General features: G+C 46.6%; 1 protein-coding gene and 1 long non-coding RNA gene across 6 annotated transcripts in view; both read left to right on the plus strand.

Moving 5' to 3' along the window:
• The window catches only part of IFT80 (intraflagellar transport 80), a 31,336-nt gene extending 29,762 nt beyond the window's left edge, over nucleotides 1–1,574 (plus strand). For 3 of the 4 annotated variants that reach the window (XM_088171093.1, XM_088171094.1, XM_088171092.1), the window contains exon 20: nucleotides 251–1,574. In XM_088171093.1, the coding sequence (XP_088027219.1) occupies nucleotides 251–364 (114 nt within the window). In that variant the 3' untranslated portion in view covers nucleotides 365–1,574. The remainder of the gene's footprint in view (nucleotides 1–250) is intronic. The other variant, XR_015805804.1, reaches the window with a different exon arrangement.
• A 7,947-nt stretch (nucleotides 1,575–9,521) lies between these two features.
• Nucleotides 9,522–14,569, plus strand: LOC148222716 (uncharacterized). Of its 2 annotated transcripts, none has more exons than XR_015805802.1 (3): nucleotides 9,522–10,157; nucleotides 10,228–10,370; nucleotides 11,619–14,569. It is a non-coding gene; the product is annotated as an uncharacterized LOC148222716 (long non-coding RNA). The 2 variants fall into 2 exon arrangements; XR_015805803.1 differs by having other exon boundaries at nucleotides 10,228–10,295.
• Nucleotides 14,570–15,834: the final 1,265 nt, after the last annotated feature.

A 15,834-nucleotide genomic window follows, 5' to 3' on the forward strand; every position in this document is an offset into this window, starting at 1 on the left:
TTATCTGGATTTTTAATTCATGTATTTTGGATTTTTTAATGTATTTTGGATTTTTTAATGTATTTTTTATTTTTAATGTATGTTGGATTTTTAATGTATTTTTTATTTTTAATCTATTTTGGATTTTTAATGTATTTTGGATTTTTTTTTAATATCTTTTTCATTTTTCATTTCTTTTTCATTTTTAATTTCTTTTTCAACTGAATCACTGACCTGTCCCTCTTTGTGTTTAATTTCTCTTTTCTTACAGCTGGAAGTGGATTGGAATAAAATCAAAGCCAAAATCGAGATGGAAATTGCCAAAGAAAGAGAACGAGCAGCAGCCAATGCTGCAGTGAGGACCAGTGTGACTGTGCAGCAATAATTCACTTTTTTGGGCACCTTCAAAATGCAACTTCAAGATTTATTATTGGCTTGTTGTAAAAAAAAAAAACAAAAAACAAAAAACAAAAAAAAAAATATTTTGTGGGAGAAAAAAAAAATCTCTGAATCTTTGGGTGACACTGAATTATTTCCTTTCGTTTTGGGATGGTTCCATAAATGAGAAAAAAATTAAAAAAAAAAAAAAAAAAAAGGGAATTAATTGTTCCTCACTTGGTGATTTTAAATTTTTATTGCCGTTAATATTCTTCAAGCTGGGTTTCTGAAATCCAAATTTTAAACCCGATTTTAAGCTCAAATTTGAAGCAATTTGGTTCTTTCTGGAACCTCAGGGATCCCTCTCCAGCCTTATTAAAATTGCCCTAAAACTAATTTAGCAAACTGGAAGTGCTGAAAATGCAAATTAAAAAAAAAAAAAAAAAAAAAAAAAAAGGAGTTTGAGCCTCTAAAATACAAATATTTCCCTCACACTTGTGGCAATACATATTTTGTTAGGATGTCCAATTCTTTAATGGAAAAATTGACAAGAATATTGAAAAGAAGAGAATATTTTATGTCTTTTTTTTTTTCTGCCTGAACCCCTTGGATTTGTAAATTTTATTTTTTATTTTTTTTTAAATTTCTGTTATTTTGTGGCACCCTTTTTAAATTTGTTTCACACCTCCATTCTCTCCTTGTTAATAAAATATTATCATTTATTCATCACTGACAAGGTTTATTATGTATCCTTCAAATGTTAGCAGCAAAATGTTAAATATCTGTACATAGAGCAGGTCTGGAAATCATTGTGACCTTTTCATCCATTTCTTCATAAAACCAAATAAAAATGGAGATTTTTTTAATGTATGTGAGAGCTGCTGCATGTGGGGCTCTCCACTGAGTGCTAAAAAAACCCAGAATATTTGGGGTGTTTTAATGCCTAAATGTTTTAATTGCATGAATTTTTAATTTTAATTCCATTAATTCCGTTTAAATTCCATTAATTACATTTGGAGGTTATGGGTGAGGTCTTTTAATTCCATTTTAATTCCATTAATTACATTTGGATGGGATGGGAGAGGTGTTTAAATTCCATTTTAATTCCATTAATTACATTTGGAGGGGATGGGAGAGGTGTTTTAAATTCCATTTTTTTTAATCACACACATCCAGTCCTCAGCATCCTGGTGTTAAATAAAAAAAAAAAACCAAAATATTTTGGAAAAGCACTTTTTTTATTCCTTGTTTTCTCCAGGTTCTAAATACAGTTACGACCTTGGGGATGAAATCTGAATTTCAGGATATTCTCAGGAAAAAAAAAAAAAATTATTTGGCTTTTTTTGGCATTGGGGCAGGGATTTTAGGGATTTTTAATTCCATGGGATCCATCCATGCCAAGGCAATTTTTGAGTTGGGATTTCCAAAGTTTTTCATTGTATTTTTACCTATCTTCAGTTCGTTTCAGTATTAAATAAAAATAAATAGCAGAAGCATACAGATGTGTCAGGTGCATATTGCCCAGAATAAGAAATCCTTCTAAAATTCTCTTTTAAAAAAGAAATCCCTCTTATTTAATTACTCACTGCTTGATTTAAACCATCATAAAGCAATTTAAGAAACAGGGATTAATTAACAGGATTAAAATTCAGTTGTTTAGGGGCTGCTGTGAATGGATCAATAATCACAAATATTCCAAATTTTGCCGTTGCAGGGTGGGAGTTGAGTTCATTCATTTCACCTTGATCACGGTAAATCCCTCTCTGATTATTAAAAATAAAAAAATCTTCAGGTGAAAAATCAAGTCCTCGAGGTAAAAAATAAGTGTTTAAAAACCTACTATTTCTAATAGTTCAGTGGAAAAATTAAAAATACCTTTTCTGGTTTTTAAGGCCATAAAACTTTGAAATGTGGATTTTTCTGTGGGATTTTACCCTTTGAGATGGGAACAGGAGGAAGGTTTGAATCATCTGAAAATTTGATTTTACAGATTATGTGGAACCGTTTCCTGCAGAAAAAAAAAACTCTGCTGGATGTTGCCTTAATCACTTCGGAATAGTCAGAATTAGAAATAATAATGGAAAAGCTCGAAGCTTTCTAAAATGTAATTCTGAAATTTTAATAGATATTTATAGAAATATAAAGTTTGTGTCACCTACAGCTGGGGGGAAGTTGGAGAGAAGCAATTTTCTATTTATTATATTTTTTTTTATATTGGTTTTTACACGTTTTTTATTAAATATTTTAAGACCTGCATTTCTTTATTTTCATGGTAACAGAGATGAGATTTTACTCTGCAGGGGATGGGGAAGAGCCAGGGAGTAAAAAGGTTTTTATTAATAGATCACATATGAAAATCTCTATTTCCAAAGTCGATTTTTGTTGATCCCAATCAGTCAGGAGTTGCCTTGTGCTATAAAATCCAATTCTGACATTCAACATTTGAATTTTAATTCATTTTCATTTTGCTCTCCTGTAAAAATTTGGGAAAATCGGATGGACAGCAGGGAGAGAGTGGGATGGATCTGCACGGAGCTTGGTTGTACAAAAAAAATCTCAATATTGAATTTTTTTCTGTGTTTTTCATCGAGTCAGTAAGGTTTGCCTAAACCTCACAATCTGCAAGAATTATTTGATTTTCTCCAAAGAAATGAGTGACAGTTGGAGCCCTGCAGTTCGGAAAATCTCCCACGTGTATTTTAAATAAACCCGCGGGTTTTCTTTGCCATTAGAGACCTGCAAAAGAAAAGGAAACGCTCGTGGCTGCCGCTCCTGCAGCGACCACATCCTCGATTCCCAGAGCTAAAACCGAGCTGGGAAAGGAAAAAATTAAATATATTTAATGGAACTTTGGGCACAGAGCGGATCCATTGGCGGCAGAGCTGGGCTGAGCTCGGGCGCTGCTGCAGGGAAAATTCCCGAGGAATTGAGGCACTCGAGGGCTTTTAACCCTTTAAGATGCGCAGCTACATCTTCGTTTTTCAGGAGAGGAAGAAAGAGCCAAGTTTATTGAGAAACTCACTGGGTTTTATAGCAGGACTGCAACTCCCAGAGCAGAGAAAAGGGGATTGGGTCAGAGAGAAGACACCCCATGGCCAGGGCCTGGGCACACACCACAACAGGGGCTTGATTTTGTCATTAATTCCTTTTTATTGTGACCAAATTATCACCCTGGGAGAAATTCTCCCTGGCCTTGAGCTGGAGCAGCTCATGGGCTGGGAACAGAGCTGAGAAGGTCCAGCCTGGAATATTTTCCAGGTTTTAATTTTCTTATTTCTCAGTATGTGTCCCACAGCACTCCCGGCTCGTTCGGGGCTGGTGGCACTCAGGGACGAGGAGGTTCCTGCCTTTCCCCGGGGTTTGGGGTTTGTCTTGTTCAGGGAAGGGCTGTGACTTTTATTTCCTTTAGAGCAGGAGGGGTCCCCGGTGAGGCTGGAGGTGCTGATATTTTATTTGCAGCTTTTGGAGGATCTCCCTCCTTCCCCTGGTGCCCAGGCCGGGGGGCACAGCCTGGTCTGGCTGTCCCAAAACCTCCCTCTGGCACCCGCGGGGGTGAGGATCACCCAGAAAAATCCCACATCCCAAAATCCCCGGGGAACACGAGCCCAGGTGAGAATTCCAGCTGGGAATGCTGCTGTGGGCTCTTCCCATCTCTCCTTGTCCTTGCTCTGGGGGTGATGTCCCCAAGCCACCTTCCTCATGGAACTCTTTCCAGGACTCCGCCGTGTCCCTGGGAGGTGTCCCTGGTGTCCTGGGCAGCGTGTCCCATCCCTCCATGGTCCCCAGGAATGCCGCAGGTCCCTTTGCAGAGCCCAGGAACTCCTCCTGCGGTGTGGGAGCATTCCCGGGGATCCCAAATATCCCCGGCACGTCCAGCAGGTCACCCTGCGGTGTGGAGAATTCCCGAGAGTCCCCAGATGTCCCTGGCACATCCCTTTGCAGAGCCAGGAACTCCTCCTGCAGTGTGGGAGCATTCCCGGTGATCCCAAATGTCCCAACCAGAGACCGCTGCCGGTTCCTGGCGTCGCATCCCCCCTGAGACACCTGGGGCTGTCCGCTGTCTCTCCCGAGGGTCCGGATGAGGATGAGGATGAAGATGAAGATGAGGATGAGGATGATCCCAGGTCCCTCCGCGTCCCTCAGCGCGGTGCCCGCGGGCTCTCAGCGGGGACTCAGCTCCGCATCCCCGCGGCCGCTCCGCGTTCCTCGGGCGGGCAGCGCTGCGCCTCCTCATAGCTGGGCAGGTGCTTCACCTCCTCGTAGCTGGGCAGGTGCGGCAGCTCCGTGCCCATGCCCAGGTGCGCTCGGGGCGTGCCGGCGATGCCCGCGGTGCCCGCGGTGCCCGGTGCTGCGGGCAGGCTCCGGCGGGGCGCGGGGCGCGGCCGGCGGGGCGCGGAGGGGCAGGCGCGGCGCCGGAGCGCACAACCCGCGGCCACCAGCGCCAGCAGCACCAGCAGCGCCGCCAGCCTCCGTGCCAACCACCGTGCCCGTGGCACCCACGGGGGAGCCTCCACCGGCCCCGAACCGGGAGCGACCCCCGGCCCAAAGCAGCCGGCCCGGCCGCACGGCCCCGCGCCCCCGCCGCCCGCCATCCCCGCTGCGCTCGTCGCCGCCCGCAGCGCCGCGCTTTATCCGCGCCCGGCGGGGTTTGATCCGCATGAAATATTGATGGGGCCATTTGGCGGCCGTTCACAGACTAATGGGGCCGGGAACGCGGCCAGCAGCGGCCTCGGGCTCGGGGTCAGCGGCGGGATGGCCCCGGCACAGAGTTCATGAGCCACGGGTGGGGAGGGGGCCCTGACGGGGATGATCCGTGTGTGAGAACACGGGGGACAGCGGCACACACCGGGCTGCAGAGCCAAGGGTGTGGGGATGAGTGGTACCCAAAGATGGGACAGGAAAGCTGAGGATGCAGGGATGAGCAGGAACCAAGGAGGGGAGAGAGAACCTGAGCATGCAGGGATGAGCAGGAGCCAAGGATGGGACAGGGATGAGTGGTACCCAAGGATGGGAGAGGGAAGCTGAGCATTCAGGAATGAGCAGGAGCCAAGGACACAAGGATGAGTGGCACCTAAGAATGGGGGGATAAGTGGTACCCAAGGATGAGACAGGGAAGCTGAGGATGCAGGGGTGAGCAGGAGCCAAGGATGTGGGGATGTGTGGCACCTAAAGCTGTGGGGATGAGCAATAACTGAGTATGTGGGGTAAACCCAAGGGTGCAGGGATGAGCAGGAGCCAAGGACAGCGGGGTAAGTGATACCTGAGCCCTGGGCGACTCAAGGTGCAGAGCCCAGCACTGATTTCGCAGCAGAAAAAGGGGCTCAACAGCAGCGTCAGAGCAGGCACTGACAGACCGGGGCCCCGGTACCTGTGCAGGCACAGTGAGAGCTCCTTCCTTCATTTTTGTTGGGTTTTATTCCTGCCCTTCAAGTTTCACAGGTCGCCGTGTCACCCAGCGGTGTCCCACCCACCCCCACGAGCACAGCCCCTCATCCCTGTGGTTTGCTAATTACCTTCAGCTTAATTGCAAAACTCCAGCAAAAGGAAGAGCAGAGGGAGCTCTCATCATGGAAAAACTGACTAACATCAAACATGGCAAAAGCCGACCAGACTTTTTCTGCTCGGTTTCCTCTTAGGTGTCCCTGCCAAATCTGATCGGCAGCTGCTGACCCACCTACGTGAGAGTCTCGTGGGGTGAATTTGTTTCCTTTGTCCTTTTTACTCGCCTGGTGATGATTTCACTGCTGATAGCTGCAAGCCATTCCCCCGCTGTCAGCCGCAGTTTGGGGTAATTGTATTTATGACACATTTTAGAGTGCTCAGGGATTAAAATGAGGGGGAAAATCTGCGATGCAGAGTTTGAGGAAGGAGGTGTTGGTGGTGCTGGGCTTCTGGCCAACAAGGAGGAACTGCTGTTTCTGAGTTTCAGGGGTTTATTCTGCATCTCTTCCTCACTTTGGGGACATTTCTCTCTGCAGAAGGGGGCAGGGGCTGGGACAGGAGAGCAGGAGGTGCCAGCAGTGGGTGCAGCCCCAGCCACTTGTCCTCACACAGGGGGTGACTTTGGGGACCCATCCCCGCCCATGGCCAGCAGGGTTTGGGATGCTCTGAGCCAGCTCCAGCAGCAGCTGCAGGCCCCACATTCCCTCCAGACCTGACAAAAAGTGTTGTGGTGTTTTGAAAGTGAATTGGGAACAAACAGCAGGCGCCTGGTGAAACCTGTTAATAGAGCTCAGCCTTTTAACAGCATTTCTGATCAGCTGGGACTCCCTCGGAGCTCCATGAAATATTAAAGCCTGTTGATAGCTCCTTAAAGCCAACATTTTGGCTGGCCCTGTGTGCTGTGAGCTGGGCTTGGGTGCTCAGCCTGCAGCAGAGGCTCAGGAGCAGCTCCATGTCCTGCCAGACAAGGAAAATCGTGGCAGGAGTGAGCAGGGCACAGGAAGGAATAAGAATTCCAGTCCTGGTGTGCAGCTGTGCTCTGCTGCAAGCCCAGCTCCTCCAGCCCCGTGCCTGGCTTGGAAAAATGCAGGAATAAAGGCTCAGGGAAAATCAGGATTCGTCCTGGGCTGGCTTTGGATGTAGGGGCTGCACTTTCTGTGGGATTTGGGGGATTTGGGGAGGTGCAGAAGCCCCAGCTCCCTCACCCCATGCCTGGCTTGGAAAAATGCAGGAATAAAAGCTCAGGGGGAATCAGGATTCATCCTGGACTGGCTGTGGATGTAGGGGGTGCGCCTTCTGTGGGATCTGGGGGATTTGGGGAGGTGCAGCCGGCTCAGCTGCTACATTTTGGGAATCTGTGGAGAGTGGGAGTGTGGGAATGTGGTGGCAGGCAGGGATCTTTGATTCCTTCAGGATTCCACAGGCAGGGACACCTTCCACTGGAGCAGGCTGCTCCCAGCTCCATCCCAGCTGGAATTTCTCTGTTCCCCAAGCACTGGGGCAGGACCAGGAGTTGTGAGCAGGAATAAACTCATTATTAATGTCCACATCCTGCCTGCCCCATCCCAAAATCTGGAGGAAACCCACTCTGAGACTCCCTGGAGTCAGGTAAAATCCAGAACTGCTCTGCTGTTTCTGGGAAGGAGCTTTCAAGTTGATTTTCTCCAGTTTTGCAGGGGATGGACAACTATTGATCCTGCAAATGACCCCTGCAGAAATCCATCGATCCAGCAGATCATTAAGGCTCAACTTCCAGACCTGTCAGGTGGTGCCAAAGTGCTGACACAGCAAAATGACCACTTGATGGTGTCATTGTCCCTGGGACCGTCGGCATTTGGGGAGCTCCAAACTCTTTCCCCACGGGAATCTGCTCCATAAAATGCTCTTTGCACAGTGATGCTTCACATCTGAGTTTCCTTTGATGTGTTTTCCCCTCAAATATGGGAAAACTACTCAGGAAAAAAAAAAAACATCGTGATGACCTGAGATTTGTTTTTTTGGGAAGACTCTGAAAGCCTCACATGTTTGGCAGCTGGAAAAATCCCCTGGATTGATGGAGGGAAGCACAGCTTTGGGTGTTGATAAGAGCAGGTTCAGCACTCTCAGCTTCAATATTTTAATATCTGCTAGATCCAGATATTGTGATCATTGAGGCTTTTATAGGAATTCTGGAGCCAATCACTGCTGCACTGGAGGCTGGACAGAAAATCCGTGGCTGCCACATCTCTGGAAGTGTCCAAGGCCAGGCTGAAGCACCCTGGGATGGAGGGAGGGGTCCCTGCCCACGGCAGGAATGGGATGAGCTTTAAGGTCCCTTCCCACCCAAACCATTCCAGGATTCCCCGATAACCAAACACAGCCTGGTGGGAACCTCCTCCAAGGCCAAAATAATCCTTACATCGTTCTTAATAGAACAAAATACATGAAATTCCTGTAAAAAGTCCCAGGGAAGCTCCTGAGGAAGCCCATCCATCAGCAGGGAGCTCGGAGCAGGGCTCAGGGACAGCTCTGAGCTGCTGGAATTCAAGCCCAAAGCTGAGCTCCTGTGCCTCCCCTTTCCCAAGCACATCTGTAACTGCAATAAGGCCCAAAACACGAGGAGATGACTCTGCAAATGTAAAAAACCTCCACCAGCCATTACCTCACAGCTCAGAAATCTCCCCTGCCAGCAAATATTTGCTGTTGGACTGTTTTAAACCCAGGGAAAGTGAGAAAGAGAGAGGCTGAAACCCTCCTGGACAACTCTGATTCCTTCCCAGGCTGTTAACAAGTTTGGGTGTCCTCCAGAAATGAAATGTGTTTTCTGTAATAAATCAATCCAATCGAATAAATAAATAAAATTTATTCATTGCTATCCATCCTGTATTTATTTCTGTACTCGATGTATAAAATATTTATTTATTTAACACAATTTTCTTTTCTCCAATAAATAAAAGGCAGAAGTATCAGGGCAATGATATTGATATCAATGGGGTTTCAGGCTTCCAGCTTGCATGTGACACTTTAAATATTCTCATTTATTCCTTCTGCTACACAGAGGCATCAGGAAGATTGGCTTAGACCGGTTTTCCCTTTGCAATAATTGCTCATAATTAGGATTTTAATCCCTTGACTCCATGGAAAGGCTCCCACTCATGCAGTGACTTTGGCTGAGGCTTTTAGAGCTACAAATAACGAGCATCTCTTCCTATGAGGGATGAGTCGCTGTTTTTCCTTTGAATCAAATGATCTGAACTCCTAAAAATGATTCCAGGATGAAGCCTCGATCCCACACATCCATGTGGGATCCCTGGAATCCCTCTGGGATCCAGGAGGAGATGAAGTCTCAATCCCACACATCCATGTGGGATCCCTGGAATCTCTCTGGGATCCAGGAGGAGCTGAGCAGCCACACAGGGCTGGGTGGGAGCAGCTGGCCACGCAAACACCGAGATATCCTAAAATGCACTGAAGGACAATTTGTCACACTTGGAAGGATCCCTGTGTCGGTCTGGAATAACCAAAAGCTTTTTCATTTCGGAGTTCTTTGTGTTTTCCAGGGAGCAACATTTTTCCTCGTTAGTCACGCCGGTTCTCCAGAGGCTGCCCCGATCCAGGCGTGTTTTGGTGCCGTGATTTCATCCCGCTGTTATTCACAACTCAGCCCAGCAGCTCAACCTCTTCCTATTATTTGTGGTTAAATTTAGCAGCGCGTTCTTTCCCATCCCCGCTGCTCTCCCACGCGAGTCGCATGAGTCAGGAGCAGCAATTCCCAGCGGGATGATCCCGCCCCGGCTGCCCTGGAGCATCCCGAGCTCGGCCGGAGCAGCGGGAGGTGAAAGGATCGGTGTGACACAGCCCGGGATGCGCTGCCAGCTCCAGCATTCCAGGATTGATCATCGCCAGCTGCTTCTATTCCACCAGGAATTCCAGATAATCCCAGTTCTCCTAGCTGCATTCCAGCTGCTTTTTATCCCGACAGGAATTCCAGATAATCCCAGTTTTCCTGGCTTCATCCCAACTGCTTTCTATTCCATCAGGAATTCCAGGTAATCCCAGTTTTCCTGGCTTCATCCCAACTGCTTTCTATTCCATCAGGAATTCCAGATGACCCCTGGCTGCATCTCAGCTCCATCCCTGCCATTCCCCCAGGAATTCCAAGTAATCCCAATTTTCCCGGCTGCATCCCAAGTACTTTCTATTCTATTCCCACTTTCCCTGGCTGCATTCCAGCTGCTTCCTATCCCATCAGGAATTCCAGGTAATCCCAGTTTTCCTGGCTGCATCCCGGCTGCTTTCTATTCCATCAGGAATTCCAGATGATCCCTGGCTGTACCCCAGCCGCTTCCCTGCCATCCCACATGCCCCAGGAATTTCAGGTGATCCCAGTTTTCCTGGAGGTCACCCTGGCTGAATCCCAACTGCTTTCTATTCCACCAGGAATTCCAGGTAATCCCAGTTTTCCTGGCTTCATCCCAACTGCTTCCCTGCTGTCCAACACATCCCAGGAATTTCAGGTAATCCAAATTTTTCCTGGATGTCACCCTGGCTGCGTCCCAGCTGTTTCCCTGCCATCCCACCAGGAATTCCAGGTAATCCCAGTTTTTGTGGAAGTCTCTCTGGCAGCTTCCCTGCTGTCCCACGTGTGCCAGGAATTTCAGGGATCCCAGAAGAGTGAGGGCAGGGAGTGAGCACCAAAGCCTTTCCCATTTCCCTTTATGTTTTCCCCTTCCTTCTGAAGAGATTTTATTTTTACCAAACGAAACATTTCCCACATCCAGTTTGTCCACAGGAGCCTGAATTCCCTGGATTCCCTGGGCAACAGGCTGCAGCCAGAGAGGTTTTCCTGGGGGAAAATCCAACATCCCCCAACTGAGGCTGCTCAGGGCATCACCCAGGGCAGGAAGCTGTCAAAAAATGGGGAGAAAAGAAGAAAATATAAAGATAAAAAAGGGAGAAAACTTTTCCAGCTGTTTTTCCAGGAGTGAGGCAGGCACAGGGCTGCGTGTTCCACAGGGAAGCATCCTCAGGGAAAGATGCAGACGCCAGGAGGGATGAGGGGGCTGGAGAGCTTTGACCCCGCTATTTTTACTCTCCTTAAACAACCGTGTCAGCCTTGGGGGCGGCGTGGAAATCAGGGAAAAGCTCTGGAATGGCCCCTCCGTGGGGCCATTGGGGGTCCCTTCTGGGCAGCACAAAGTGCTGGGATGGCTGGAGAAGGGCAAACATTCCCTGCTGGAAAATGAGGTGGGTGGATGCTGACAAGCCCCAGGAGCAGATTTGGTGTCCAGCCCCTGTTTCCTGCTCAGGCTGCGTTTGTTGCTTCACTCAGTGACATTTAAATGCTGAAAATCGGGATGGGATCAGGGAAGGGTTTGCTGCTGGAATGCTGTGCACTCGGGGTGGCTCTGCAGGCACAGGAGGGGAAGGGGCTGCAGAGCTGGGCTGGGGGTGGGAGATGAACTCAGCCCCTCCTGTTCCACACAAATCAACCAAAACACCAAAAAAACCAGCAAAAAATAAATCATCTAGAATAATATATTGTATTACATTACATTGTCTTATATTATATTGTATTGTATTGTATTGTATTACTTTGTATTGTATTGTATTATATTCTATTGTATTGTATTATATTATATTGTATTACATTGTATTGTATTGTATTCTTTATATATGTATTATATTATATTATATTATATTGTATTGTATTACATTACATTGTATTGTATTACATTGTATTACAGTACATTATTTTTATTTTTTTTTTTTTTTTTTACTTATTGTTTTTATTTTTATTTTTATTTTTATTGTTATTATTGTCCATTACTCCATCCCAGGAGCCGGGAGGAGCCGGGAGGAGCCCGGGGCTGGGGAGCTGTTGCCATCTGCAGGCGGCTCTGGAGCAGATCCCTGAGGATACTGGTGAGGGAGGATCACTGGATACTGGTGTGACTGGGAAAGTTTGGGATCCAGGAGCACCCAGGAAAGCATCCCTGATGTTTAACCCCGCTATCCCAAATCCAGCAGCGTCCTGGTTGTCCCAATGCCACAGGACCAGGGCAGGGATTGTCCCCCTGGGCTGAGGCTCCTCCAGCCCTGGGGCACTTTTGGGATCCTCACAAGGACATGGAGGGGCTGGAGAGTGTCCAGGGGTGGGAATGGGGCTGGGAATGGGGCCGGAGGGTGTCCAGGGATGGGAATGGGGTTGGGAATGGGGCTGGAGCAGCTGAGGGAGCTGGGGAAGGGCTGGAGAATTCCTGAGGGAGCTGGAAAGGGGCTCAGCCTGGAGAAGGGGGGATCAGGGGGGACCTTGTGGCTCTGCACAACTCCCTGACAGGACGGGGGGATTTGGGATCTTATCCCAGGGAACAGGGACAGGAGGAGAGGGAACGGCCTCGAGTTGCACCAGAGAAAGTTTAGGTTGGATATTGGGAAAATTCCTTCCTGGAAAGGGGTGCCCAGCCCCGGCAGGGGTGGAGTCCCCATCCCTGGGCATGTGGCACTTGGGGACATGGGGCAGAGCTGGGAATGGTTGGACTGGATGCTCCTGAAAGGCTTTTCCAACCTAAACCGAGCAGCGATTTTCTGATACTGGGAGTACAAACTTCACGATTCCCTATCAGACAAAAGAGGAGCATGAATTCCATCCTTCAGCCGAGTGCAAAGGGCTCACAGAGCGAGAACTCCGGGATTCTGCCGTGGCTGAAATGAAAAAAAAAAATAAAAAAAATCTCCATTTGCTGCCAGAAGGATTTCGGACAATCCCGGGGGGCACAGGGAGCCCCCAGGGGTTCCTGCAGCTCTCAGGCAATCGCTGCTCTCTGAATTAATCCGAATTTACTGCCCCAGCTCCTGCTGCCCTGCTCACACCCCCTGAGCCCACCCCGGCCGTGCTGCGGTGCTGCCCCCGGAGAGTACAAACAGCTCTCCCTGAGCTTCCCCTAAAAACATGGGAATCCCTGGAAGAGCTGAGCAATCCATCCGAGCACTGCAAACCCTTCTGGCCCTCGTGAGAAGACACAAAGAGCTGCCACCAGGAAAGTGGCAGGTTCTGGGAGCTGGCAACAATTTTTTTGTGCCTCTTTTTTATTTTCTGTTTAGCGATCCGGTAAATGCATCAGTTGTTCAAATAGTCCCTGAAAAGTGAATGGATAGCCTGCTGTAAGTAGTAATAATAACAATAATAATAATAGGAATAATAATAACCATCATCATCACAATAATAACAATAATCATAGAAGAAAGTGAAGAAGGTTAACAGAAGGAGGAGGAGGAAAAGAAGAAGGAGAAGAAAAAGGAGGAAAAAAGATTCAAAGAAAAAGAGGAAGCAGTAGGAGGAAAAGAGGAAGAAGAGAAGGAAGAAGGACAAAGAGGAGGAACAAAGAGAAGAAGAAGGAAAAGACAAAGGAGAATAAAAAGTGTCATGAACTTCAGGGCTGAAAAACCTCCAGAAAACCCAGATCCAATCTGCCAGGGAAGAAAGAAGAGATTTCTCTTCCCACCTGCTTAGATACTCCTGCATTCCTCCACGGATTTGCTTCAGGCTCTGGATTTTTCTGATTTATCCCCATTTTTAAAACTGGGATGAATGTGAGGCTCAGGGGATGGAGCTGCAAAATGAAAGGGGTTGTGGGAGGCTGCTCTGGGTGCCTCCAGAGTCTGATTTTTAGCTGGCAAATATCTGTCACCCTGAGGCACCTCAGCCCCTGCAGGGACGCTTGGCCAGGTCCTCAGGGCTGGGGAATTCCCAGGAATTCCCATGGGAGCTGCCTGCAAGGACCTGTCCAGGGCTGCAAGCAGCAGCTGCTTTCCTTTTCCCCAGAAAAGCCCGGTTTATAAAGTGCCAGCAAAGCTGTGCCTTCAATCTGTCCCTGTCTTTGAAAAAAAAAAAAAAAGTGATTTATGCTCTGAGAAACCGAAGCGCAGCCTCCCTGAGCACCACGAGACTCCAGTTAAACTGGGAAGGGTTGTTGATGTGAACTGGGCCGGTTTTTGCTGGGGGTGAATCAAACCCTCAGAGGAAAACCCGAAATTGGAGAGGTTTGGGCTGAGCTGCTGCGGATCCACGAACAAAGAGAGCTGGGGCTGCCCTGGCGATGGGATAATTCAAATTTATTTATTTCTTTATTTATTTATTGCATCTTTATTGCATCATCCCCGGGGCTGGGGGTGTCTGGAAAAGCTGGGAAAGGATGGCTCAGGAACACTTAGGGAGCTCTGAGCAGCATCCCAGGGATGGAGCTGGGAAAGACAAAACCCCTGTGCTCCTTCCCCTGCTCCTCTGTGTCCTGCCTTTCCTCATTAACTCTGATTAATTACCCTCTCAACTGTCATTGTGCCATGAACTTCTCCCACTTCCTTCAGTTTGTTCCAGGCTGGATTTGTTGCCAAGTGTCTGCAGGAGTTGTTTGCAGGGGATTTCCTTCCCTGGCACTTCCCTCTCTGCCCCAATCCTCCCCTGAAGTCTCTTTTCCAGGGTCTCCCGTGTGGACACACAGAGAGTTAGGGAATTCCAGCTTGGAAATTCCTTTCCAGGCCTGGATTTCTCCTGACTCTCAGCTCCATTCCCAGGCTGACAAGCTGACTGCAGCTTCAGTTAGGGAGGAGTCTCCAAGGTGATAAAAAACAAAGTAAAATTCATAATAAAGTAATTTTTATTATGAATTCCCCTGTCCCAAGGATGTTTTTCCCAATTGTCCAATGAGCTCCTGTCCTGTCCTGGCTGCACTGACACACTTTAAATCCAAACTGTCCCTACAATAAAATTGGCCTTTTTTCCCTAAAGAAATCCACGTTATTGTCCTTTCTCTCTCTTTTCAGCACAGTGACCACACTCCCATTAAAATCTTGGATCATTTTGTTTGGTTTCCATCACTTTCACACCCCCCCAGCTGTGACAGCTCATTCCTGCGAGCTCTGCACATGGAATTTCCCGGGAATATGGAATTTCCTGGGAATACGGATTTTCCAGAACTCTTTGTTGTCCTGGGATTTGGGGCAGGGGGAAGATTTGAGGGGGCTCCCAATCCAGAATATTCCCGGGAGCTGAGCACTCGAAAGGTGCCTGGAGCAGCATTCCCAGCCCGTGTCTGCTCAAGCCCTTCACTTGATTTCCAGAGATTATTTTCATTTTTGCTCTGACACACAAAGAGGGTCCCCCCAGAGCTGCTCGGGGTGGGAGGGGAGGAGGCTGAGCTGTGGATTGGGGAAAACAAAAATGTCCTTAAAGCACAGATCTCACCCCTGTCCTTCCAAAGGGCTCCTCACCATGCTTCTGGTTATTTTTTTTTTTTTATTTTTTATTTTTTATTTTTTATTTTTTATTTTTTATTTTTTATTTTTTATTTTTGTCTGAATGTGCTGCAGGTTTGGGCTTGTTTTTTTTTTTTTTCTTTCTTTCTTTTAGTTTAATTTTTTTTTTTCCCCCTAAGCAGCTCTGCCAGCTGGAGGCAGATCCTGACGTGTCCAAGGCCAGGTTGAACAGGGCTTGGAGCAACCGGATCCATGGAAATTGTCGGGGGGGTGGAACCAGATAAACTTTAATACCCAAACCATTCTGGGATTTTAGGACCATCGAATACGTGTATGTAATACAAATATTCCAATAGATAACACCTAATACGCCCAGAATATCAATATTATCTCTGGGTAATGTTATTTTATTATCTTTATTATCTTTATTATTTTATTATCTTTATTATTTTATTAAATTATTTGAAATATTACATTATTATTATCTTTATTATTTTATTATTTATTATTAATATACTATACTATGCGATAATATACTATACTATATAAAATACATGTTATATACAATATAAAACATTAAAATATATTATATATAATAATAAAATAAATTACATATAGCATATAACGTGAACATAATATATAATATATAATATATAATATATAATATATAATATATAATATATAATATATAACATATAATGTATAATACATAATATATAATAATAATACATAATATATTTTTTCTAGATATTATATAATTATATTATCTATAATAGTACATAATACATAATACAGAAATAG

This window comes from Sturnus vulgaris, chromosome 10 (assembly GCF_052056855.1).
Source record: "Sturnus vulgaris isolate bStuVul1 chromosome 10, bStuVul1.hap1, whole genome shotgun sequence".
NCBI classification, from domain to species: Eukaryota; Metazoa; Chordata; class Aves; order Passeriformes; family Sturnidae; genus Sturnus; species Sturnus vulgaris.